The 25,651-nt window shown below is 40.3% G+C and overlaps 1 protein-coding gene across 15 annotated transcripts in view; it reads left to right on the top strand.

Moving 5' to 3' along the window:
- nrxn2b (neurexin 2b) overlaps positions 1–25,651 on the top strand; it is a 702,762-nt gene that overhangs the window by 309,135 nt on the left and 367,976 nt on the right. For 8 of the 15 annotated variants that reach the window (XM_055007811.1, XM_055007807.1, XM_055007800.1 and 5 more), the window contains 4 exons: positions 2,698–2,742; positions 10,888–11,049; positions 20,491–20,929; positions 22,279–22,662. In XM_055007811.1, coding sequence (XP_054863786.1) covers positions 2,698–2,742; positions 10,888–11,049; positions 20,491–20,929; positions 22,279–22,662 — 1,030 coding nt within the window. The remainder of the gene's footprint in view (positions 1–2,697; positions 2,743–10,887; positions 11,050–20,490; positions 20,930–22,278; positions 22,663–25,651) is intronic. The other 7 variants (XM_055007810.1, XM_055007808.1, XM_055007806.1 and 4 more) reach the window with 2 other exon arrangements.

Here is a 25,651-nt window from a genome sequence, read left to right as displayed (position 1 = left end):
GCTACGTTTCATCAAGACACTCATATAGGTAAATCAACAAGTGAAATGCAAATCAGGGTAGCAAAAAAAATCTTATTTAATAACAAAGCAATGTACAAAAAAAGGACTCAAGTTTTCTTATTCACTGCATTTAGTTTTTACACACACATGTTCTCAGTTCCGTTAATCCATTAGTGAGTATACCTTGACCCTGTGCAGAGACTTCCTCAGCAAAATCAAGTAAACCGTCCTTCTTACATCACAGGCAGATACTGCTTACTCACAGAACTGTGTAGACTGACGCATGCATGTTGAGTCATTACCCAGGCACACTGCCTACTGACGTTAGGGTGTAATCTCCTTCTTTCATTTCTGCTACCCATCTTCTCAATTTTTTTGTATCATGTCAGACATCATCAGCAATTTTTAAAAGATAAAATTCCCACAACTGCACTCCTTTTTAAAATCTTTTCGGGCTGTTCCAATATCTCATTTCTACCTTCTTCTCACTGTATTACGCAGCATCTTTAAATGAGTTCAGAAAGCCCCACCAGTCACTGTCACCTTTGTAGGAGTGCATTTGTCTAAATTAATAAACCTTTGTCAGGTTGCCACTTTTTCAAGCTCACATCCATTCTTTGATGTATCGGATGTTTTTTTTGTTCGCTCGGAGACATGGGAGCACAGCGCGCCACTGATATGCAAATTCACACCCACCACTAAATCTTTTTTAGCTAATTAATGGATTAAGAGGAGTCATTAGACAAAGTGGGTGACTGGTGACAGCACTTTGCCGTGACCCAGGATCAAAGAGTGGGTGTGCACGAAGCTTCAAATTGGCCAGTTAGCCTCACAGGGAGAATTGTGTTTATGGTCACCGCTTAGATTCAGTTCCCACACAGATGGCACGAACACATTGTAATCTATCCCACACACAAACAAAACCCACAGCACTGTACCTGCTGTACACAATACAGGAACAGACTGACACACATGAGCGAAAACAAAGGTATAGCATTAGGCTTGTACATGTAATGCGATGTTAGAAATGTTTTGTCATTTGCATACGTCTCCACAACCTGTCCTGGAGCTTTGTGTTTAATTCTTCATGAATGCTGTTGTTGTATGAGCATTGCACCAGGCGAGATAATTACTCGGTGTAAAATTTGATGTTATCTGTGCGAATTGCCTCAATTATAATTGAGATTCCAAGAGAGAAAAGTGTCTAATTCGACCCTTTTCGCCCAGATTCTGCGTGTCAGATATGACCACCCACAGCGGCGCAACTCTCTGATCAAGATGTTAGATGTCCTCTAGATGTCCACTCTGTCCCCAGGGAAGGCTCAGGGCTCATGCATCTTTTTCCTTACTATTACATTTACTGTTGGCTTGAAACATTAAACAATATTTAAAGACAGGGACCTTTTCTAGCTCTGCAAATTACTGTCAGACCTCTGAATTATAAAAATGTATGAAAAACACATAACAGCCATGCGATGCTTCAAAGACAGGTAATAGTTGAATGTCCACATGAAAAACCAAAACATGTGCCATAGAACCACATTTGTTGATTTATTTATGTCCATTTAATATTCAATTGTAATTTTTTTTTTCTCTTCCTAGGGACAACAAGCATTGCTCTTTATTGTGAGAATGAATTAAATGATGAAATGAGCACTTTTCTCTCTTTCAGGATGCTGTTGATACCAGACCAGTCAATGAAATTCCTGTCACTCTTTCTGCCCCTCTCTATCCTTCAGCCTCTTCTGTCATTCTCAAGTATTACTCTAAATTAATTCTGCTTTCCTCAATGCCCCTGATGATTTCATTGAGGTTTTTCACCATAATTGTTGTTTGCTACAATGCAGTATTTTTATTTTTTTTCTAATAATTTGCTTTCTCTTGCATGCGACACAGTAGCCCCTTAATGACTACTTGGGGAAACTTTGCTTCTGCTGTTGCACCTCCTTAAGCAATCAAAAACAACTGGCCACGCCCAGTAAAAGAAAGAAGAAAAAAGAATGCCATTTTGAAATAAGCTTGATCCGACCGACAGCAGGCCCCGCTGAGCACCTTAGTCTGCCACTCTGAATACTAATACTGATGTACTTTTCCCTCATTCCCTTCCCCTCTCAAAATGCACATCCCCATCAAAACTGCCCAAATCCCCTCTGTGGAAGTTGATTTGCTAACTCTTGTCTCTCTTACTAACAATCTTCAGAATTCTTCCAATTTGATTCTTTTCATTGGTGAATTTTGTTTCCCTTACCTTTTATGATTTCAACAACTAACACTGTGTCATTCACGGAATGTGAACCATCTGTTGTTTTCTCTACTTAACTTGCGACTTACATACTAACAAATGTATTGTTATCCTTTTACTCCTTTACTTTTTTTTATGATTTTATTTTGTAAATGACCCTTTATAACACAATAGTTGCTTACAATTGCTTTCTTTATTTCTTTATTTGGATGTTTTACTACATAAACAATAGGAAAAAAGATTCTTTAAATTATATTTTACTATTAGATCACATGTTTTAGACTCCAATCGCCTATTAAAAGGCAAAGGTGGTTTTGCAAAAGGTGATTTTTTTATTTTTTTTTTTTAAAGCTCTTTTTTCTTTCCCACTTTTTTGGGGTTGAGGTGTGTTTTCTTAAGTTTTTAAGGTTTGTCATTATTTTTTTTCTTTCTCCTCCCCCTGTTTTCTCCTGAAGCACGCAGGCATTGGACACGCTATGGTAAACAAACTGCATTATATGGTAGATATCATTCTAATTGTCTTACACTTTGGTTTGCCCTGGGTTTTCCGTTACCTCTTTCTATTCTGTTTGCTTTACTGAAAGTACAATCCTCCATCAATTCCAAGGTAGCTGAAAAACTCCACCTTTCTGTTTTTCTTTTAGCCCTCTCTCTGTATATTTATATGTTACTGCTTTTTATTGCCATCCAGTTTCCCTCTCCTAAAAAGACTTACTGTTCTCATCCAACGAGGTCTGCCTAATAAGATACAGAAATTCTTTAAATTTAGATTAATATTTCTTTTTTTTGCAGTTTATTTTCTGTTCTTTTTTAATTTGTTCTTTTTGTTATTTTTCTGGTACCTCAAACACTATCCGTATGAAGAAATAAAGAATCATAATGCAAGATATTTTCTCAATTTAATATCAGAAAAGTTTGACAATTTACGTTTTGTTTCTCCCTCTTAATTTATTTTTTTAGAAGAACCCTACGAAGCGAGCGTGCACAGCAGATTTCTCACGCAGATAAATACCCTGCTATGGCTATTCCAGTGAAAGGAAGTTAAAAAAGAGGCTTTTTTGTATTGATTTCCCCAACTTTGGAACAGCATGAGAGGAATAGCACTAAAGAGACCCACTTGCTATGTCGCTTCAATTGGTCCTGTTCAGCCTTTTATGGAGCGACCTGTTATCTAGGCTTGCCATCCTGTGGTTTATGGAGTCATGAAGAGTATTTACAACTCTTGATTTAGTGGTCAAAGCCCTCGCTGTAAAGTAGGCCTCAAATGAGGGCTTGATCCCATTAGTGGCCTTAGGCTGATTTATGATCAAGATGGGGCTGTTCCCAGACCTGCACCTGAGAACACTGCCCCTCTTACACACACATGTACACACTTAATGTTGTGGCAATTGCAGCTGGAACACAGGTGCAGAGACGATGAGTGTAAAAAGAAATCGGAGTAAAGACGAAAGGTCATTTTTGAAACTATAATGATGATTGCACGTGTTGACCTGCAAACTGGAAGTTAGTTTGCCAAAATCACTTGTAGGCATTTAAGACTGAAGAGTCAACACCTCATTATATTCTCAAAGCTCTCATAAGCTCCATGCATAATAGTGCTGCTTATGTACACTTGCAGACTACTATCGGCGTGTCGTCGTGGCCAGACATACTTGCTTTCACTGGACTTTACCAATCAATAAATGAACTTGTCTGCCTATTGATGCAGACCATAAAGGGAACTGCCTGGGAAAATCTGAACTATGTGCGATCAACCCCTCATTAACACTAACACTAACTTATATTTCTTCTACTTTACTGGCCTCACCCTTGCATGAAGAGACTTGAACCTTCCTTCCCTTTCCAATCTTTTCTTTTGTTGTTGTTGTTTTTTTCGATATAGAGATTGCATTGAGTATATATGTATATGTATATATCATGGCTAACATATATACATACATATATCAGTCCTAATATAATCAATACGGCCATAAGACACGTTAGCCACACCCTCTTGATTTTTTTAGTTATTTACTTTCTTTTTCTTCTTCTTTTGTTTTGGTTTTTTGCTTATATAAGTTTAACTTCAAAATTAACGTACTAAAATGAATAATGACCTCACACCTTATCTTCCTGAAACAAACAAAAAAAAAAATATATATATGGGAAAAGCAAAGAGGGGAGAGAGATTTTCATTTTCTGGTGAATGGAGGATTGATGCCCCAAGGAGCAAATCTGGCCAATCCATCATAACAAGAATTGGAAAAGAAGAGGTTTATATGCAGAAAGAGGTTGTATCTGGTGGTGACTCACTCAGTTCTTGGCTCAAATTTGACAAAAGTGATGAAGCAATTTTGAACTTGCATCAGAAATACTGCGGTGAAATTCGAGCAGAGGCATAATGAGAACTGCAATCATGACTGAGTATGGATTTTTGTGTGTGGAGGACAGGGACACTGCTGATATGACATGTCCTACGACTGGAATACTGATTGCTCCATTCACCAAAACAGGGACGTCCGCTCTCCCCTCTCAATTTTCCCTATTCTTTAAAAAAAACCCTCTCATTTCCGTTGATTTCATCTGTGATCGTTAACACTGTTACCATCTTGTCCCACTTCCACCTCCAAACTGACAGTATCCAGTGGTTGTATTCCTGCACCTGTTTTGCATGTTTCTACTGGCTAGAACGTCTTCACATCAGCATTCTCACAGGGTGTTAATGCTGCTCTAGCCCAGCACGTGTCAGTCTGTTGTACACGTACCGAGATGGGTTTTTATGTTGCCTTGTTTCCCAATACCAAAAACCCTAACACTCAAAGCTCTCTTCCTTTTCCCATTTGTCTGGTGTTGTGGTGCCCTGCAATTAAATCTGCTCACTACCTCCCCATTTTGCTGCATCTTGCTAGATGGTTGAGTTTTATTTTTTATTTTTTTTATTATTTAAATAGTCTGTTTGTGTTGTGTCAAATGGAATTCTCGCCCTACACCCATTCTTTGTGTCATCTTTTTTATTTAAGTGCATGGCTTGTGTGTCACCCTGTTAGCTTGGATGGATTCATTTTGTTTCTTCTTAACCAAAACAAACCCTTGTCACATGAAATAACACATTCAGTCCAAATCTGGATCTGGTTTGAGCAATCAAATTGCAGAGGACTTTTAAAGAATCCTCACATACTCTACTACCACTTCGACTAAATTTACTAAAACGGTGTTACTAATCTACTGTTTGAATCAAACCTTTGTTGTAACTGTACTAACAACCATTTTTGTGTCTGACTTTCCCTTACTTACAAAATTACTAACCGATTTCGTTCACCCTCCAACCCTTTTAAATCTTTTCGGCACACAGCTAAAGAACCCCCCTCCTTTTTTCCTCTCTCATCTTTTTGACAATTGTTGTCCAAATAATGCTCACACTGAGCTTCCCAACCCTCCCTTATGTCTTTATACTAACCTAGAAATTTAGCTTAGTTCAAAGGTTCATAGTTAAGTTTTCAAATCTAGCGCTTAAAGACAAGGCTGTTTCTCAACATAGTTTGTGCCCGGTTAAGACATTTTGACAAGCTGCCAGACACCTATCGAAGTCTAACGCTGAGTGGGAATCCATATCTTTCCCTTCTCTCTTGAGCATCTCTCCTATTTGCCTGGCTGAGACCTGGGCTAATGGGGGGATCTGTGTGGGAATCTAACTGTGAAATGTGTTGTATAAACTCCAAAAGATAACAAATTTTTTCTCCCTGCAAAAGCTCGCTGACAGTAATCAGACATAGTGCCAACAAGGGTAAGTGATACATTTCCAAGGTAAGGTTGTGGCTTCCACTGCATGGTTTATGGTGTTACAGAGTGAAACTACTGAAAGGTGCCCGTACTTTGTCACACTGTGCTCCTTAACTCAGGAATTGCTGACAAATGTGCTACATGAAGACTGGGTGCTCACAATACTGACTCTTGGGAACTGCACAGTGGTAGAGCATGGTCTGTACTCCTGAAGAACAATGCATGAATAATGAGAGCGAGTGAGGGAAGGCAGGATGTAGCTTCCAATACTTTAATGTGCAAAATTCCACAATTTTGGCCAACATAAGCTATAAGAGTGCTGCTCATACTAGCTGGGGTTCACTCTGATGCACTTTTTTATGGAAGTTGTGGCTCCTGTAGTTGTGTTACCGTCTGTGAGCTTGCTCATTTCTTTTTTAATTTCACCCTCGTCAGCACTTAAGTTGCTACCAGACTTCTAAAGATCAATAGACAGTAGATGAGCTGTGAGTGCTCTAGTATGTAGGGAATTGTGTGCAAGTTTCTCTGCTATGACGCAAATGCATCTCTAAGCACACATGGTGTTCATTTTGAGCTCACTAAACTAAAACATGGCTTTAGCATGTAAAGAATCTGGTTAGTCTTATCATTTCAAATGTGATAGGGTTTACCCAACTGTCTTTGAATAGGTTTTCTATGTCTACATGCTTTCAGTGTAATCACCAGCAGAGTTTGAATCATACAGACCCTATTTTACATCATGAGAGCCAGATCCACTTTACGGAGCCCCCAGCCGCCTGCAGTCATGTAGGAAGATATGGTCAATGAGCTAGTGACACGCTCAGCTGAGCACACTGCAGGACTCCACAGAGAACAGTTCCAACTCGCCGTACGCTGCATGTGAAGCCCCGCTGCAGAAGCTTTGTTAGTCTGTCGGTAGCTGGTTTATCAGCAACAGGCACACAAGAGGTAGTGGCTGAATGGAGAGGTTAATATCATGAAAGGAAGCATTCTGCCAAAGAGGAGCATCTTGGAAGCCAGTTCAGCAACATGTGAATGGGTGGAGTAGGATGTCTCGTGATTTGAACTTTAGAGCTGTATCAGTCGCTTCACAGTATATTCAGTGGTAAACATCTTCAGTGTATTTTTTATTTTTTTTAATGATATCTGGGGCACTCAGTTCAGCAAGGTCTATTTAGCTTCTGTGTGTGCTTGGCTTAAGAAGTATTTGGAGAGCAGCTGAGAGAAAAAAAATCTACTTAGGGCAACAGCAGGGCTTTCTTATTTGTGTTTTCCTGTTTTAATAGTCCTGCTTATGTATTGGTGTGGTTGTTGCATGTTTGAGGCACATATGAAAGGTGGAGCAAAGCTGGTGGATTCATGTTCAGACTGGAAAAAGAGCACACGAGGCTGCTAGAGACGGTCCTTCTTGTGAGATTGTCACACTAGTCATTGAATAATTGTGCAGCCGTCTGGCACAGGAGTGTTGATCTCTAAGCCTGGCTGCTGTGATTCCTTCCCTCAGCACTGCTTTTGTTCTGTCTCTTCAGTTACTTTGAATGCATTCACAGTCAAGGAAGCACAGAGTTAGAAGTTCATGGAGTGACCTGAACCTCATCTTCAAAAACCATTCATTTTGCCTTTAAGCTATTATCCTTGTTAAATGTAAAGAAATAACAGTGGGAACTAATGCTGAATATTAGTTTTTTATGTGGAACTTTCCTTTTGAGTGACTTTATGGTTTCAGTGACCTGTTCACTGATTCTGTGCTTTAATCAGATTTAGCAGGAAGAATTAGGAGGAAGGATTTTATGATCGATTTCAAGCAAAGTGTGTACAACTACACGTTTTTAAACCTACATTTCCACACTCTGAATGATAAAATTCAAAACAAAGGGTCTCAGAGAGGATGAAAACAGCCAGAAACTCCCTGGGAAAATCCTTTGATATTCATTTAAAGAACAATCTGTCTGCATTATACAGTGAGTGATTTGAGATGGGAATGCATGCGGGTTATTTCAACTAGCAACCTGTGATATCATCACCCTTTCCCTCCTCCGGCCAGTGATGCAAGTGCCTGTAATATTGTCAACGGATGAGCGTGCACTCTGGTTAAAACAAACACTAGCAAACTCTTGTGAATAATTACAATGTTACCTCAGAGGAAACGTTTGGATATTTGTTTTGCTTTTCTTCATTTTATGCACGGTTCAGTGGCTCATTTTGTGCTTTTGACGCATTGTCTCTAAGGGGTTTTTGTTGCTGTTTAAGTTTGACCTGTGGTCACACTGTTAATCACTGAACAAAATATCATTGCTCTAGGAAATTTTTAACAAACTGCATGTATTAAGAGCTTTGATTAACCTTTAAAGTAGTGGAATCTGGGAAGCTAGGGATGGTGAGGGAAAGAAAGAACAGACACATTGCTAATCTCTATTTTTTCCTCTTAGCTGAGAGCTGTATAGGTGTCTGGCAGCTAGCCAATGTTAGTCCATCACGGCCCCAGTGAGCCCATTCAGCCTTGTGCCATCAACAGTCCTCCGTAAAATATTCTCCCAAACTTCCCAAGAGCCTACGATATTGTTGTTCTGCAGTAATTTAGCCAACATTTTAATTTCAGAAGCTTTACAGATTGTATCTCTATCCTTTGATGTCCCCCATCTCCTTTTTTTTGAGAAAGGGTAGATGACTTGACCAAAGTGAGATAAACATGCCTGAAATCACATATGCTGTGATAATCCCCCTCCCCCTTTCTCCTCCTTAGCCTAAAAGGTCTCTCGCGTCGCTATGGGACAAACAACCTGCTGAAAACCCCGTCCAAGCTCTCCAAAGATGACCCCAACAACTCTGTGAACTGCAGATTCTTCATGCCAGATGCATCTGGCCAATATGATCCATGTTTCTCACCACGTACCAACAGCAGACATAAAAATGAGTTGCCCTGTTAAGAAGGGAAGTACGGGAATTTAAAAAATAAACAGCCAAGGAAAACGGAAGATGAGAGCTCAGCTGAGGCGACTGATCTGTGGAGTGCAGTTGCTAAGGTTTCTCTTCAGTCTTCTGCTTTAGAACGCATGTTGCCATGATTGTGGACCTGTGTTTCAGATTCAATTAAAGTGTATCTATATTTTTGTTGATGTCAACTGGTATCTTTGTAGATGGAAATCAGAGCTATTGTATATTGTGTAAAAAACAAGGTGCAACTGTGTCTGTGCTAATAGCTTGTTATTATGAAAAATTATGCTTGTCAGAATTATGCTAAAGAATAGTGTCTAGATCCAACATGACAAAAAAAAAAAAAAAAAACAAGTACTACCATATGCAAATTCCCACTGGACAGTAAATGGCCAACATGTAAAGCTGATTCTTGATGAAATGATGGCATCCACCACATTTTAGTATGCAGAGGTAATGAAAAGCAGCTTGTCGTGTACGCGGCTCCCAGCAGTTTGCTATGTGTACATTTATGCAGGATAGCAGATGTTGAATTAGAGACTGGAGTGCTTCACTTTTGCCCAGGCCAGCTCTTTTAGGATAATTAGACAATAAATTGGTCACTAACTGCAAAAGTCTCCACAGAATCAAACCGCAGGATTTGGCAGGATGTTTGTATAGCAGCAAATCTGTGGTACTGATGCTAAATACAGCCATGATCTAATACAGTTAACCAAATTATACTTAACAACATTCACATCAAGTGCTGCAGTTTGCTGCATTGTAATGAGTTTAATGTAAAAAAGACAAGTGATAATTAGACAGTTGGAGGAGATATGCATTCTAATCTCGGCTGAGTATATCTCATGTCTCATTTTCATTCATTCGTCGGGTATTCTTTGGCCTGACAATGATGTCTGGTGCTATATTTTAAGCAGCTGCTTGACCTCATCTTTGAAGGTCTAGTGTTACATTACTACAAGAGAAATCTGCACACATGCTGTTGTAACTTTGGATGAAACTGTCATTTTTTTTTTTTTTAATGAGGTTAGGCATGTTTTAGTAATACCAAAGTATGGAGGCTTAATATTACAGACATCAAAATATCATTTGAGCTTAAAAAGACTCGGGTAAAATCCTGGGAGGGCCTCAAGGAAGTACCAAAAAATGCTTTTTGGGGATATTAAGTCTTTTTTTCTACACTTCAATCCACACTATCTAATACCATCAGCTTCTGGCTGTGTGTTTGATTCTTGATTCCACCTGGTGCTTATTGTTCTATCAGCAATCAAACGTTCAGCACAGAATGTGACCTTGCTCAAAATATATGACTTGAGGCAATTAAATATCATTTTTACTGATAGTTCCTTGAATGAAGACAGGTTTAACAAAGGAATGTTACAGAAAAGCTCTGTCAATCACAGAAAAACCCCTGTTGATATTCTGAAGGTAGCGTTACCGGTACAGACCCAGTTTTTATTGTCTGTTTCATCTATACTTAGAGTCAGTGCAAGTGATTTAGGCAGTGTTCAGCATTTATTAATGGCATGCTTAAAAAAAAGAGTAGCTGTTTGTTTCTTACACTGAATTTTAAATGTTTTCCAGGCACATTTAATCCAGTGCAGACTAGAGTTAAAGTCCACCTTGTAGTCAGCTAAAGCAGCATTGTTCTTCTACTACTGGCAGTGATTACACAGTCAGCACAGCATTGTTCCATTCATTTTCCCTCAGCAACTGCACTCTAGAGTGAAAGCCCTCAGTCTGACTGGTACCAAAAGCAACCAACCAAGCGATACGATTTAGGGGACGACCCCGCTTATAACTGGTGTTTAATCCAATTTCTTCCTTGTTTTTCCTTCCATTTCTTCTAATCTCTCTCTTTTCTTACCATTCTCTGTTCCTATCTGTTCCTGCTCTATTCTCTATCTCTCTGTCCTTTCCTGTCTGTCTCTATTGGGCCATGCCTATGCCAGGTGACCATCTCAGTTGATGGTATTTTGACAACGACTGGTTACACCCAGGAGGATTACACCATGTTGGGCTCTGATGACTTCTTCTACATTGGAGGGAGCCCGAACACGGCAGACTTGCCTGGATCACCGGTCAGCAACAACTTTATGGGCTGCCTTAAAGATGTAAGTGGCTCTCATTGTGTAGTTTACTTTTTATAGTTTATCACACAGAAAACCATTGCAGACTTTGCACTGTATGTCGCCGCTTAAGCTTGGAAGCAATCCTGACCAACCATCTTGCAATACATGATTAGTTTTCAGTTTCGCACTTATCTGTGTTGCCCTATGTGAAATGATTTCACTAATATGACACAGCTAGAGTGAGAACATACAACATGCTAGACTGTGGCGTCATCCTCGCACATACTCACACAAACACATTTGTGGTGACTGACGCAGCTTCATGAGAATCATCAGTCTGGGCAGATATGTGAGAGTAGGAGGTGTCAGACATCCTGAATCTCTTTCAAGTGTTTATTTCCACCATGCTTCCTCCCTCTCCTCCTAACCACACCGCAGATCTAACACATCCACAGGAATTTCACACACCACCATAGGCTGGTAGAAAACGGACAGATTTAGATTTTAGACTTAAAGCCAAGCCAGCATACAGAAAAACACACAGCCACACAAAGTCAAGAATGGATATGTACTGGACAGATGCCTTATAAAATTTTATTTCACCTCAACTTTGACAAAACTAACTTTTATTTTCACCAGGGTTTTAATTCATGGCTGAACAAGCTGTCAAGAGGACCAATCACAGCTTAAAGTATTATGCCCTTGTAAACGTAATGACTTGTATAGAGGCAACGCAACATGGTGCCATCGCATTTCCTCATAAAACCATGCTGATTGAATAAGTAATTACTTTTGCCATCACTTTTAATGGATCGCACAGTAATCACCCTATCTCTAACTTAATTATGCCTGTAGAATTACATTTTCATTATTTGGGTTGCTATCAGAAGGATCCCTAGTGGGCCTTAAACTTCCCAAGGCGTTTAACTATCCTCTCTCTCATCAAGACAAGCCTGGATTTACAGTCAATGTACAGACAGAGCTCAGGGAAGAGGACGGAGTGTGAATGATGAGAAAACAGACACTGGTGAGAGTCAGCGGCAACAAATAGAGGTGGAAATGAAGAATAAAAGTGAGAAAAGTTCTCTGAATGGAAAGCCAAAGCAGGTGTTTTTTGTTGTTTAAGAGCTGATACTTAGATACTGTTGGATAGACTGAGTGATCTCCCGATTAGTAGCTAGGTAAGAGGAGATGTTGTGTAGGAGAAATGAAGAAAAATAATTAGAAATAATTTTTAAAAAAAACATAGAGGTGCTATAAAGTGGTATTACAAAGGTGCGATCATCACCTCCGAATCTGAACATGCAGAAGTTACACAATATGTGTCTGAAGCTGACTGCACATCTGTGCAAACAATGGAAGAAAAAAGTAGATAGAAACAGAAATCAGGTGTGAAATACGATAGAGAAGGAGAAGATATGTTCCAGAAGAAATTCAGGAGTAAAGTGATCTTACTGTAAACATCAGACTGTGGCATTCATGTTTGACCTTCTGCCAAGGGCAGCCAGCATTTTTCATTAAGCAGCTTGCTTTTGCGTTGTCAAGTATGAAATCTTGATGTGGATATTTCCTCTGCCCTACAATGCAACTGAACTTCCTCCATGAAGATCAACAAAAGTATATGATGCACGTACATAGGTCATTCCATTTGTGGCTCTTTTTTCAGATAACCCTTAGAACCCGACGGATCCACGTTACGTCCAAACTCACATCCCTTCTTCTTGGTTGAATTGCTCTCGAAGTATTAATTGTAGTTAGGTGTTGTGCATATTGAAGTAAACCTCACGACTTGACCTTTCCAACAATGTGAGTGAAGACTTGTCTGTGTCACAATATGTTGGCAAGAAAAATAATCTTAAATTTACATCAAATTGAATCAATAACAGCCTCCATACAGCTTTGCGTCAATCTCCTTTCTACTAGGGCATCCTTACTAATTTGTTGACCCATTTTCACCTCCTGACATCATGTCATTACACATTAAATATCAAAGTAGAAAGCAGAACATACCCTTTCCAGTGATACTAGTTGTTTCTGTGTGCTCCAAAGAGTAATCTGGTTTTGAAATTACAACATTGCAATTACAGTCTCCAACACAGAATCGACATTCCATCCAACGTTTTGCAAAAAATGAACGCAGAATAATGGACTTGCTTTTCATTGCAATATTTTAGAAATTGTGTTCAAACACAAGCTCAGGTCACCAATGGACAAGAAGGCTGTGTGATGTTAGGGGCACAAGGTAAAATGGCCATTGGGGGTGCCTTGTTTGGTGGTGGGGCCAAAAATTACAGTATCTCAACATGATGGTTTTCATATTTCTAGATTCTACTGCCAGCATTTGATGTTTTTTTTTCTCCTTAATATAAAAATCTACAAGAAGATCTCAATAACCTAGAGTAGGAGAGGTCTCACATGTTTGTTGATCAAAAGAACGTGATATAGCATGTATGGCTAACCCTTTTAATAACTAAGAGAAAAAGCTTGAAGGTAAAGGTAGTAATTACCCTGAAAATAGCCTGGGGCTCACAGGGTTAAAACAATAAATTCAAGACCTGCTACCAGATTCTGTAGTTTATTAGTTTGCAAATCTGTGTTTGTATATCAAAAAGATGTGTGACCCAGACTTGAACTTACTAGAAGCTTCAGCTTAGAGTGTTTTCCTAGTGTTTCAGTCTTATGGTCTCAGATTTTCAGCTGCAGTCAAGCTCTAATGACTCCATCAGCTGAACTGAGCCAGAAAGGTAACCACGCAGAAAGGCATTGAGAAAACCTGCAATGAGAGCAACTCGGAGCACCGGGCAGAGTAGTAGTAGCTGAATGCAAAGAGGAAAGTGTGTGGTTGGGGGGTAGACAGTGGTGTGTTTCATCCTGCGCTAGTTCTGTGGGACAGCTTGGATTATCAGTGGTGTTATGGTCCGGGGCAAGGCTTTCATGCCGCCACCGTGGTCAAATGCCTTTGATACGCTTGGCCAGCACCCTCCAGGCGGCAGAAATCCAAAGGAAGAGCACAGCAGAAGAAGAGTAAAAAGGCACCAAAAGAGACACTGAAACCCTATGAAGGTTTTATTTGCTGCATGTGTGTGTGCTCCTCCGTGTGAGTTCAAAGTCACCCACATGCTATGATCATACGCTGTGTGATGTATATGTGTGTTTTCTAGACTCCCACTCTGAGAGGTGGGGTGTGAAATCAGGTCTCGCTGCTCCTCAGCCTCCCGGTCTTGTTTCCACAAATTCCTCTCTTCTTGTGTTTGTCACCATCTGTCTCTTCGCTGCAACCTCCGCCCCTCCAGTTCTCTCCCAAACTGTGACCTTGCTATCGCCCATTTCACACTACCCTCTCAGTCTCCCTCCTTGTGCTTGTCTTTGTCACTCCTCCTGCCTCTCTCATCACTCCTCCCCATCTCTCTCCCTGCCTCTCATCTTCCCTTTCTCAGGGGCAGTTTTGTGTAATTAAGTCCATGGTAGTGCTGTTGGTACACCAGCTCTGCCATCCTGACGGCCAAATTAAAAATTGATTTCTTCGATGGATTCCATGCACTGGATGAATGCTCTTGCCCTCCTCCTTGCCCTCACTCTCCTCCACTCTCTTTCCTATCCTCACCCTACCAACTTCATATTGATGCTCTCTCTGGCTTCCTCCAAGTCTCACCCTTGTTCCACCCATCACCTCAACTCACGCCCTGCCTACTATAAGTCAACATTCACTTAGGCTTTGTGGTTGAAAATGTGCTGCTGGACAGCTTGCCCTTTGCCTTTTTTCATTTGTTTCTTTATCACTAAGGTAAGAGCTGTCAGTACAATATACAATAATGCAGACATTACTTCACAAACAGTCAGTAAATGCCACTAAAGTTGATAAATGTAACGGATATTTGTTAAATTACTTTTTAGAATAGATTGGTGGATTGTCTGTCAACCAGCTGCAACACTTTGTGCAAAAGCAGACTCAAACTGTGTGGTGTATAGGCTCATTAAACATTCACAACCGCAAGCATATGACAGAGAGAAAAAAAGTAATTATTTTTGCACTCGAGACCTGCTGGGTTTTGGATTTACAGATTTTCTCAATGACAAAACAAATCAATGGAGTCACCCCCGTGGGAGGCTTTGGCCGCGCGTTAGGTATGCCATTAGAACGGTAAGAAAGAACAAGTCAGAGCCCATGTCAATGCCGCACACATTCTGATTTCAGAAAGATCAACGGAGTTAAGTCAGCACAAAAACACCCTGTGGCACTGCTACGCAAGTCAATGAATTCTGAAGTCAGATGTGATCACATCAAAAGAGGGGACAAAAACTGTGTTTCTACGCCTTAAAAAACTCTATTCAGGACTAGTGAGTTTTTCTTTAAACCTTGACTTGTGGTTATTTTATTATTGGACAGAACCAGTGAACTATTCTGACTTGGCTTGTGAGACCTGCCCCCTGATATTGAAGAGGACATAATACAGAATGCCTGTGTAGAGCCAGAGTTTCAGTAAAAGCGTAGATGCTCAGTCAGCACAAGTACTTATACAGAACCTGGCCCTGACTGAGTACAGATTGTCCAGGACCTTTGTTTTACAAAGGCACCAATTATTTGATATCTCTGAGTTGGCCGTATATCCTTTACACACTGTAATGCTCCCATGCATCCCTATGCCCCTCTGTTACCTTTTCATTTGCCATTCACCACCTTCCTCAGCATCGCTTTCTGTTTAACTCTTTCTCATATATTCTCCAGCCTTCCTTCTTTTACATTTTATAATTTTTTGTTGCCTCCAGCTCCTCTTCCCTTTTACATGTGTATTCTTTTGCAAGGGACACTAGTAGACTTAGGTGACTTTGATCGCGATTCACATGTTTAAAAAACTGGCCAGTGCAACATTTTCACGTCTGACACAAGAAAAGCTTGGAACTAGTTAGCAGGCAACAAAAAGCAGCATGTCAAGTGGCCTCATTTTGATTCACCAGATTGAACTCACATGTTTGTCCATCAATGAATCCATAGTTTTAAAAAAAAACAAGTTCATTTGTAATGTTTGTGTTTGGCAAAGTGTAGAGCAACACTTTTTCCAAGGCTTTCCTTTGGCTAGAAGGAACAAATTCAAGTTACAAAAATGCAGTTAACACTTGGAACCTAAATCTGACTTAATAGCAACTTTTAAAACAATCTAAATTACTGAAAATATTGCAATTTACTTCCAGTTTCATATAGGCGATGCAGTAAGATCTAATTCACAGGTTACATAAAACTGTAAAAAGTTATGTACCATGAATTAAGTCTGTGCTGGCTCCTGCTCTCTCCTTCTCCATCCTTCCCCTTTCTTATACAGAGCCATGTTCACCTGTTTGCTAAATTACAAAGTATTTAACAAATTATATTTATTGCTGGCCTGGCGAGCAAATATTATATACCTTATTGGCTAGAAAGTGAAAAAGTTGATGAGAAATCTTGAAGAAATTGATACAAATAGTTTTTTTTTACCCACTTACAGTCAAAGCTCACAAGCGTTTGTTTTGTTTTTAACCTCTTGATGCCCATTGTCGCAAATTCGCAACATACCACTTTCATTCAGACTGCAGCCAAGATAGCATACCCATTCCTCCAATGCCAGCCTGTGCATATTCAATACGTACCTCGAAACTTCTTGCAAGCACTAGTTTCTCGTAGGACCGATCAGAGTGGGACCTAATTATTATATATCTATTATTATTATTATTATTATTATATATCTGTTCTATGTGTAATAGACAAATTAACAATCTCCACTTATTTTAGCATCAGCTGGAAAGCAAAAACATGCCAAAGTTTTTATTTTATTTTATTTTTTATTTAATTGTAAATAAATTCAGGTGTCAAGGGGTTAAACACAGACTTCTCTAAGCATTTGTGCAATGAGTGACAGTCAGACCTTGGAAATGGTCAAACCTGCAGTGGGACTCCAGCACGGCAACCGCAAGGTTGGCAAAAAAACACTTTGTTAGTTCATTTATTACGTTCACAGCACAGAGCATGAAAGCATGATAAAGCACTTGCTCTGTAATCACTCCCCTCTGATGTTCCTGCCTCTTCACCAGCGTCCTCATCATCGCCTGCAGACTTGCTTAAATGCATCAAGCCATTTGCTTTGTTTGGCACCTTCCTTGCATTATTTACCACAGGTTTTCTTTATCTGTTCATGTTTTGGCAGCGAGTGTAGTCATACCTTTAATGAGTACTAGATACTAACTACCTGAGTGATAGATGTTTATAAGTGCAGTGGAAATTTCTACCTGCTATTACAGATTTCCCCGGTTGTGTTGCTGCAGCTAAGATGATCTGTTGAATGTCTGTATATAAACATGCAGCTTATTAAGGCCAAAATTTGGGAAAAAAGTTCCATCCGTAGCTAGACCAGACCAGCTGGACAGTTCTCTCGACCAAGCTTGGAACACAAAGCTCTTGAATTTACACCAGACGTGTGCAGAGACTAAGGGTTCCTAGATGATGGGAAGTGTCCCAGTAATACCAAACCTGTTTGTAGTTGATCACAAACAATCAATAACCAGTCATGACTGATTCTACACTGACACACTGGATTGTACACAATCCTCCTGATCCTTTGAAACTCCTCATGTCAGTGACATATTGAAAGCTTGGATCTGTCATTCGTTGAGGCAAAATTTTGGCTAAAAAATACCAGACTTCTGAAAGACTTTCTTTGGCACTAGTTGTTTTGCAGACAGATGATTTAGAGTTAGTCTAAAGTAAAGGTAGAGGAAAATGTTTACAGTTTTCAAAAGCAGACAGCTTACTTGCTTAGGACCATCACAGTCTTGATGTATTGTTTTTACAATTAGAATTTTTGTCTGGATTGTGGTGCTAAAAAAAAAAAAGTAAAGAGGTCACAGTTAGCATTTAGCTTCAAGTTCCAAAAGAAGAATACCACTGCGAATAAAATAACACATCTGTCCGTTTTGAGTGTTTTCACTGACCCTTAATCACAAGGGGAAAAGACCTAACTACTATTACTGGGACTCATTCTGTCTAGGATACAATGAATTTCATATCAGTTTCAACATTGCTTGACAGAATAATTGGTCTGAACCAAAGTGTTTGTGGGCTGACTGGCATCATCTTCTACAAGCCCTGCTGTTTACATGGCAAAATGGATGGAATAATCATATTTTGTTTTTGAAAAAAAATATTTAAAAAAGAAGCACATTTTTACTTTTTTTTCAGCCAACAATGGCTTAGTTTTGTCTGCATTCTAAATCAGTCATTGGAACCACATTGCAGATACTAACTGGCCTGAAAGTCTTGTCATGTTTCCAGCGACCTCATCTTTCCCCAGCATGCTGTGTGATCCTTTGCAAACAAGCGTAACACCAGGCTGCTCTTTTTGTGGAGACAAAGCAGACAGAGCTGAATGGATAAACAAAACAAATAAAGCAAAAAATAAGAAACACACCTGAAAATAAATGAAATAAAAATAAATCTTTTCCTTCCTCCCCCTGTCTTTTCTCATGCACCTAGCAGTCTCTTTTTCTAGCACCTTAAACCAGGCGAGTTCACGCCTTATTAGCTGCCAGTTTTAGCGTTATCATCGCTAATTACCAGGACTAATCTGTGCTAATGACGACATTATGAGGTGTACAGTACATGTGGCAGCGTGGCCAATGCACAAGATAACCAAAGGGAGCTTAAGTTCAAGAATAACCCTGCATATCTGTGTTCTCGTTGAGGATTCTGTGCTTGTGCGTAGGTGTAGTGTTTGACAGCGACGAGGAGAGAGAGGACAAGATAGAGAGAGTGTGCCTGCATGTGAGAAAAATAGGTAAGATGGAGGGCGTTTGAAAGAGATACTGTGAAAGACAATGAGGAATGACAGCAGCAGTCTGGACAAATTAGGTAGTCAAAAGCCAATATAGTGAACCACGCTGCGCAAGACAAGGCTTTAAGTATGAGCCGACAGGCCAGCACAAACAAAAGCAAAGGGTGACTTAATACGCAGACAGTATCTCAGCGATAATTATTCCTCCTCCTGCTTTGGGAAACAGTAGTTTTGCAGACAGGATTTAAGGATTGCAGGATTTAGGTGACCTGGTTTTACCTTTAAAATGGAACCCTGACAGAAAAAGGGTTTATTTTTTCTGAAATGCATTCTCTATGCAATTTTAATTCCCTAATTTACCAGAGAGATGGGAAACCACTGCTATATGATCGAGAATTAGTATACAGTAATATAATATGTACATGCTAAGATGAGGAATAGAATAGATTTCATGACTTCCACAGAGCACCAATGAGCAGGTAGATTTTCTATGTTTTTACTCAGTGTCTCATGGATCAAACCTGAGACTTTAAAATAACAGAACAACCTCCTTAACATTGTAGCTTAGACCGCAGCAGAAAACAAGGATAGAAATATAAATAACACTTTTTTTCTTTTCTTTTCTCCATTAACTGTCAGCGGCTATGTGTAGGTGTGTGAGAGCGTGAAGAGTGGCGCATGAAGGGAAAACACAAACGGAAAGACCTCAGCTGGTTCACACTATTACCTTGAGGATGGCCTCTCAAAAGCTGTGTACAGAGTGTTCAACAAATGAAAGGAAAACTAAAACTATGAAAAAAGAAGAAGAATTTACTTTGCCTTCAGCTCTTAATCCATTATGAATGCACACAGTCAGGCATAGACGCACATTTTGAGCTTAGACAATAGAATAGTATTTCATCAAAGGCTGCTGGAGACATTTGCATTAAGGCTGAAGGGAAAACTCACTTCCTCTGTTTCTGGATTTCCCCTGGAGCCTTTTAATGTTTTCAATTTACTGTGCATATTTATTTACAGTTCTACAATGCATTTTTTTTTTTTTACAACAACAAATAGGTTATATGCTTTATGGATTTGACCAAGAGTTAGGAGTCTATATAGTGGTGATCAGAGCATGATGCACTGAGTATGTTATGCACACTCACAGACATCAGTGAAATCAATAAATGCATGCCCTGGGCAACTCACTGGCCCCAAGTGGTCACTCTTGGTGTTTATGTTTTTGTTTTTTTACAGTGTAAAGGAATTCCTCGCCAAATCGTTTAACATCAGTAATCTGAGCATTCATCTGACCTTAGTTTCCTCTTAGGGGATCGCCGGTAGGAGATTTAAAAGCAGCGTCTGTACTACTAAAGCTGGTTTCACACTGCTGTTCAAGAAAGTCATGCATTTCATTTGTTTTGATTCATCACTATTCTAATGCTGCCAAGACTTTCCAGCACTCACTATATGTTATACTTGAAACTAACTGGAGCAATTAGCATGATTTTGGAGGCTGCCAGTGTTGTAAATAGAATGTTCTTCTAGGATGCAGCAGAATTTTGTTTTTAGGCCAGGAAAGTCAGTTTTTTTGATAAAAATCCGGCTCTGGCTGCTATATTTAAATCAACAATTGCAAACCACTACTTCCATTTTGGATGCATTTATAACCTTTTAACTGCTCGCTGTTCTTTCTGCTCAATAGGTGGTGTACAAGAACAATGACTTCAAGCTGGAGCTGTCACGGCTGGCCATTGAACGTGACCCCAAAATCACCCTGAATGGCGATCTGGTGTTCCGATGCGAGGATGTGGCAGCCCTGGACCCTGTAACCTTTGAGATCCCCGAGTCCTACATCTCCCTGCCCAAGTGGAACACCAAGAAGACAGGATCTATCTCCTTTGACTTCCGCACTACAGAGCCCAGCGGCCTTCTGCTGTTCAGCCACGGCCGCCCTCAGGGTCCTAAAGAGCAGAAGCCCGGTAGGGAGCTCAAGACTGATTACTTTGCCATGGAGCTTCTGGACGGGTATTTGTACCTGCTGATCGATATGGGCTCCGGGAAAACAAAGCTCAAAGCCAGCAACAAGAAGGTCAATGATGGGGAATGGTGCCATGTGGATTTCCAGAGGGAAGGGAGGAAAGGTGAGGTTGTCTTGGAAGTGATCTAAAATTTGACTGAGTGTTGTGTTCTTTTTATTACAGTATTCATTCACATTAATCATTGCTTCTGTTAGGATTGTTTCTCCACCAGTGATGCAGCTTATAGTCTGGTTCCACAGATTTGTTAAAGATTTCTGTATCATTGCGAGATAGCTGCACGGCATCACTGTAACTATGACAACAAGTGAACGCTACGCCAGCTGCCTGCTGACGATCACATGATTACGACCCTACTGCAAATCATTATGTGGCAGAAATCATACGACGGAGAAGCCTTGGCGAAGTACATTTACAGTAATATTGAAACATTTGCAGTTACAGCTTTGCAATTGCTTGCAAAGACCAGCTATATGTTGCTCAAACCACAATACTTAATAAAACCCCAAATTTATATGTACTTAATCTCAGTCTCCTAAAATTTTAATTACATTTTGTAGTATCTTTAGGCAGCACACTTAAACTGTTTACTGGACTAAGGAGACCCAGTGTCACAGGTTTGTCAGTCACAGAAACGAGACTGAATTGAATTGTCTTCCTCTCCATGCTAACTAATATAAGTGAAGAAATAGTTGCACATACTAAATGCGATGCAGTTAATGGTGATTGTAATGTAAATGTATTTTTCATTTCCGTGTGATGTCTTCAAATGCATCTGCCTGCTTGTGAGCCCAAACAGGAGCATCTGCATGCCTGAGTGTGTGGTGTCTGATGAATGATCTTAGGTGGGCAAGCACCTTGGACGTTTTATCTCCCTCTAATGGTGTCTTATAATGAGGAAGGGTGGGAGTGAGTGCCGGTGTGTGTGTGCATGCATGTGATCTCACTGCCGCTCCTGCTGTAATTGGCTTTTAATAGAAAATTAAGATGGAGTCGTTAATCACAGAAAGAGAGAGGGCCCCTTTGTTTCACCCACTCCCTGCTGCATTCTGCTTCCCTTCTCCTCCATTTAGCCTATTATAGACACATTAGACACACACAAACACATGCGCACAGACACTCGACTGTCATCTATCCCCCTCTTCCTCATATGTCCTTCTACCTCTGTTCTCTGTCCCCAAATTAGCCTCGTACTGGCCCTCCCACTCACCCGTTCATTCTCTCACCTACTCATTCACCCACTTGACCTGCCACCCACTCACCCACACACATCTTCACACGTCTCATTTGTGCTGTCCTTTTGAGTCGTTAAAACATACTTTCAGTCACTCACTAAATACAAGAAGCCCCCATATGTGTCTGCACAGCTATGTTTAGACCTATTTGCCATTGAGCTTTCAATTTTTGTTTGGTTAATATAGTCATTTGCGCTTGTTTGTGTTTCTGTCTTTTAGGATCTATCTCAGTCAACAGCCGTAGCATGCCCTTCAGTTCCCCAGAGGGCAGCGAAATCCTGGACCTGGACAGTGACATGTATCTGGGCGGGCTGCCTGAGTCCAAGTCGGACCTCATCCTGCCGCCAGAAGTTTGGACAGCACTCCTTAACTACGGCTACGTAGGATGCGTCCGTGACCTCTTCATCGATGGCAAGAGCCGCGATGTCCGTCGTCTGGCTGAGATCCAGAGCGCTCTGGGTGTCAGCAGTTTCTGCACTCGTGAGCTCCAGAAGCGGTGCAGCAGCGCCCCCTGTGGCAATGGAGGCCTGTGCAAAGAGGGCTGGAACCGCTACATTTGCGATTGCATCGGCACCGGATACCTGGGTACCAACTGTGAGATAGGTAAGGAGGAGGATGCTGCGGTGTCTATATGGTTGAGAGATTTGAAGTTTCTTTACAACTCTTCAGTTTATTCTAGCTTCTGAACAGCTGTTATAACTAGCTTGTCTCAGTACACAGTTGTGTTAAACAAAGTTCAAAAAAAACAATGCTATTGTATTGTCCCATATAAAACCCACAAACTGATACAGTAACTCTTTTACAGCGAGACAAAAATCAAGAGGCACCAAACACTACAGTAAAAAGTGAAATGTGCAATGGGAATTACAAATGGTCCCAACATGAAACAATTAAAAGTTGCTAAATTGCTAACATTGTAAAGCAGAACAAGAAAACAAAGGTAGAACAAGCATTTTGGCACATTTGACAACAGTCCTCCTTTATATAACACAATGAAACAGCTGTTGGTATAGTAGCAGAAAGAGTTCCTCTGTGAGCTGTGTGTACGTGAAATGCCACTCGGGGCTCAGTTGCATTCGGCCCCACTGCTGGGAGTCGGGAATTGAGGCTGAAGTGGTGGGAGGTTGGCAGCAATGTGGCAGAGCAGCCAGGCCTATTGCAGCCATCTGTGCCAGTCATGCAAATCCGGGTGGCGCATACGCCACAGTGAAGCGAGGTGAGCTAGTCAAATAGCACCCCGTCTGTCTGATTCATCCCAATTAGCTACCAGCACCTCGGTCCGCGGTTTGTCTTTGCACGTCTGTGGCGGTGAGTGAGCCATGACAGTGTGGAATTTTGAGGGACAAGGAAGGTAATGAGGGAAGGAGGGAATGGATTCAAATCAGGACAGCTGAGGCAGAGGATGAAATGTCTTTATTTTGAAGGGTGATATTTTAACAGTTGACTCTGTGGTTGCTCACATGACTGGTGTGGTTTCTGTGATGCTCTTCTGCCATCTAGTGGAGCTTTGTGTTTCTGCAAGGACGTGGCACAAGGCACATTTGTAATAACCAACCGCATATTTCTTTGTCTATAAACTGAGTTCATAGATTAGCAGGGTGCAAGGAGAATCCATGATATTGACTAGAAGAAGGCAGCCCAGAAGATGGTGTTGATAGTGTTTTGAATCACTGTTTATGTGATAGTGAATATTCTTTGTGAGCTTTTGACTGAATGATAGAAGAATGCAACAGTGTCATATTTAAATGTATGCAGAGGAGGTTTGTCCAGGGTGTGTCAGTCTGTTGTCCACTCTTAAAATATCACATCTTTTACCTGATAGTTCCCCTGCAGAAAGGATTTTTCTGCATCTTTTAACATCATGTTTTTGTGCACTCTAAAACCTAAACGCTTGAAGCACCCTTTGACAGTGACTCATGTTAGCCTGTGGTGACACATATCGACCCACACTGCAAGATAAGAGCAGTCCTCGGGGAACTGTCACTCTCCACAGCGGTCTATTTTCGGCAGAACTGATTCTAGAGACAGTAACCACAGCTGTACCTAATGTGAATAAGAATGTTTCAGAAGACAGCTTCACTTTTGTTTTTGACATTCTGAGCTGGAGGACAGTAGGATATTTGATTCCGTTTGAATATGTCTTGTTTCCTGTTCTTAACATGAAGTCCTGGGCATACACTTCACAGCTGCCAGCATGAACTTCAAAATAATTAATACACAATTGTATTTATTACCAAATTGTCATGGCAGACAAGATAAAGGTGCATTCACAAAAGGAACGACAGAGATGCAGATATACAGTCTGCATGTTGTCATCAAACTTTCAAATCCATTTAGATGCCTGAGACATGCGACAAGATTGATATTGTCTTTTGATCGGTATGCTAACTTTTCAGACACACATGACACACACGTTGTTTGTACTCATTGTGCCCTTGATCTTATGTTGCAGCTGTGACATTCAAACGCACCCTTTGACAAACAGGGACCTTTATGTTTCTTTTGGTTGCATTTGAAATAGTTGAAAGGCAAAGATAGAAAAATATGTATATAGTTTACATGGCTGCACTATAAATCCAAACTTTTTTTGGTGGATATAATTGTCATGTCATGTCATGGTTAGACACAGTTAAAGCAAAGAAATCTTTAATGAATTTGAAACTAACCCAACCACAACAAAAATGCTATGAGGTGTGACAGTCAGTAGGTTGGTAGTGTTCATGTGGATGTTTAAGTGTTGAATGATAAAAGGATAAACCGAGGAGAATGAACAGTGTGATGCCTAGTTCGCAGACTTCCTGCTTTTTCCTCTCCATCATGTAACCAGTGGGTGCGCTTTTACACTCAGAACACTGGGCCCAGGTGTTCCCAGTGATAAACAGCCCGTCCACATGTACTGGATCTGCAAAACAAAACACAAAGACAAGCATCCAGGCCAGCAGCCAAAAGAGGCGACTCAGTTAAATAACATAGTCTAAATTTAGTTTTCGTTTAATCTGTACTGTTTGGAGAGATTGGGACATAAATATATCAGATGAGAAGATTTTCCAAACATAGATCTGTTTTTTGTCATTTAGTCTTACATTGAATTTGACAGCTATTTTCACTTGGCTGGTGATACAAGCCTGTCATATCCAATCAGCCTCCATATCGTTAAGCCTAACATTATTCATACCAATGCCAAAATTTGATTCATGGGGATTTTTTAATGTGATCCATATGCTTTTTTTTCTGGCTGAAAATAATATAAAAAGTGACCAAAGACAACATAACATTTTAGAGATGTTAATGTTTAATTCTTAACTATTGCTTGTGTAAAACAGCAAATATTGCTTGCTATTCTTGAGAAAATGCTAGTTACTAGTTAAGTCAGTAGTTAGTCAATTGCCAGCCATGAAGACAGAGTTTCACACTTTGGCTGATCACAAGACAGGGGAATGCTATAAAGTCACATCCAAGAGTTTCCAAGTGCCCAGTGAAAACGGTACAAGGAGTTACACACTGTGAAAAATCTCAGTGTGTGTGATAGGAAGCTAGAGGAGACCCCTGCACAGGAAAGATTTTTCACATGAGTGGAAAAGAAGACTCAAGG

The sequence above is a fragment of the Amphiprion ocellaris genome, chromosome 23 (genome assembly GCF_022539595.1).
Source record: "Amphiprion ocellaris isolate individual 3 ecotype Okinawa chromosome 23, ASM2253959v1, whole genome shotgun sequence".
NCBI classification, from domain to species: domain Eukaryota; kingdom Metazoa; phylum Chordata; class Actinopteri; family Pomacentridae; genus Amphiprion; species Amphiprion ocellaris.
Note: the sequence above shows the minus strand (reverse complement) of the source record. Positions and strands in the feature narration are given on the sequence as shown.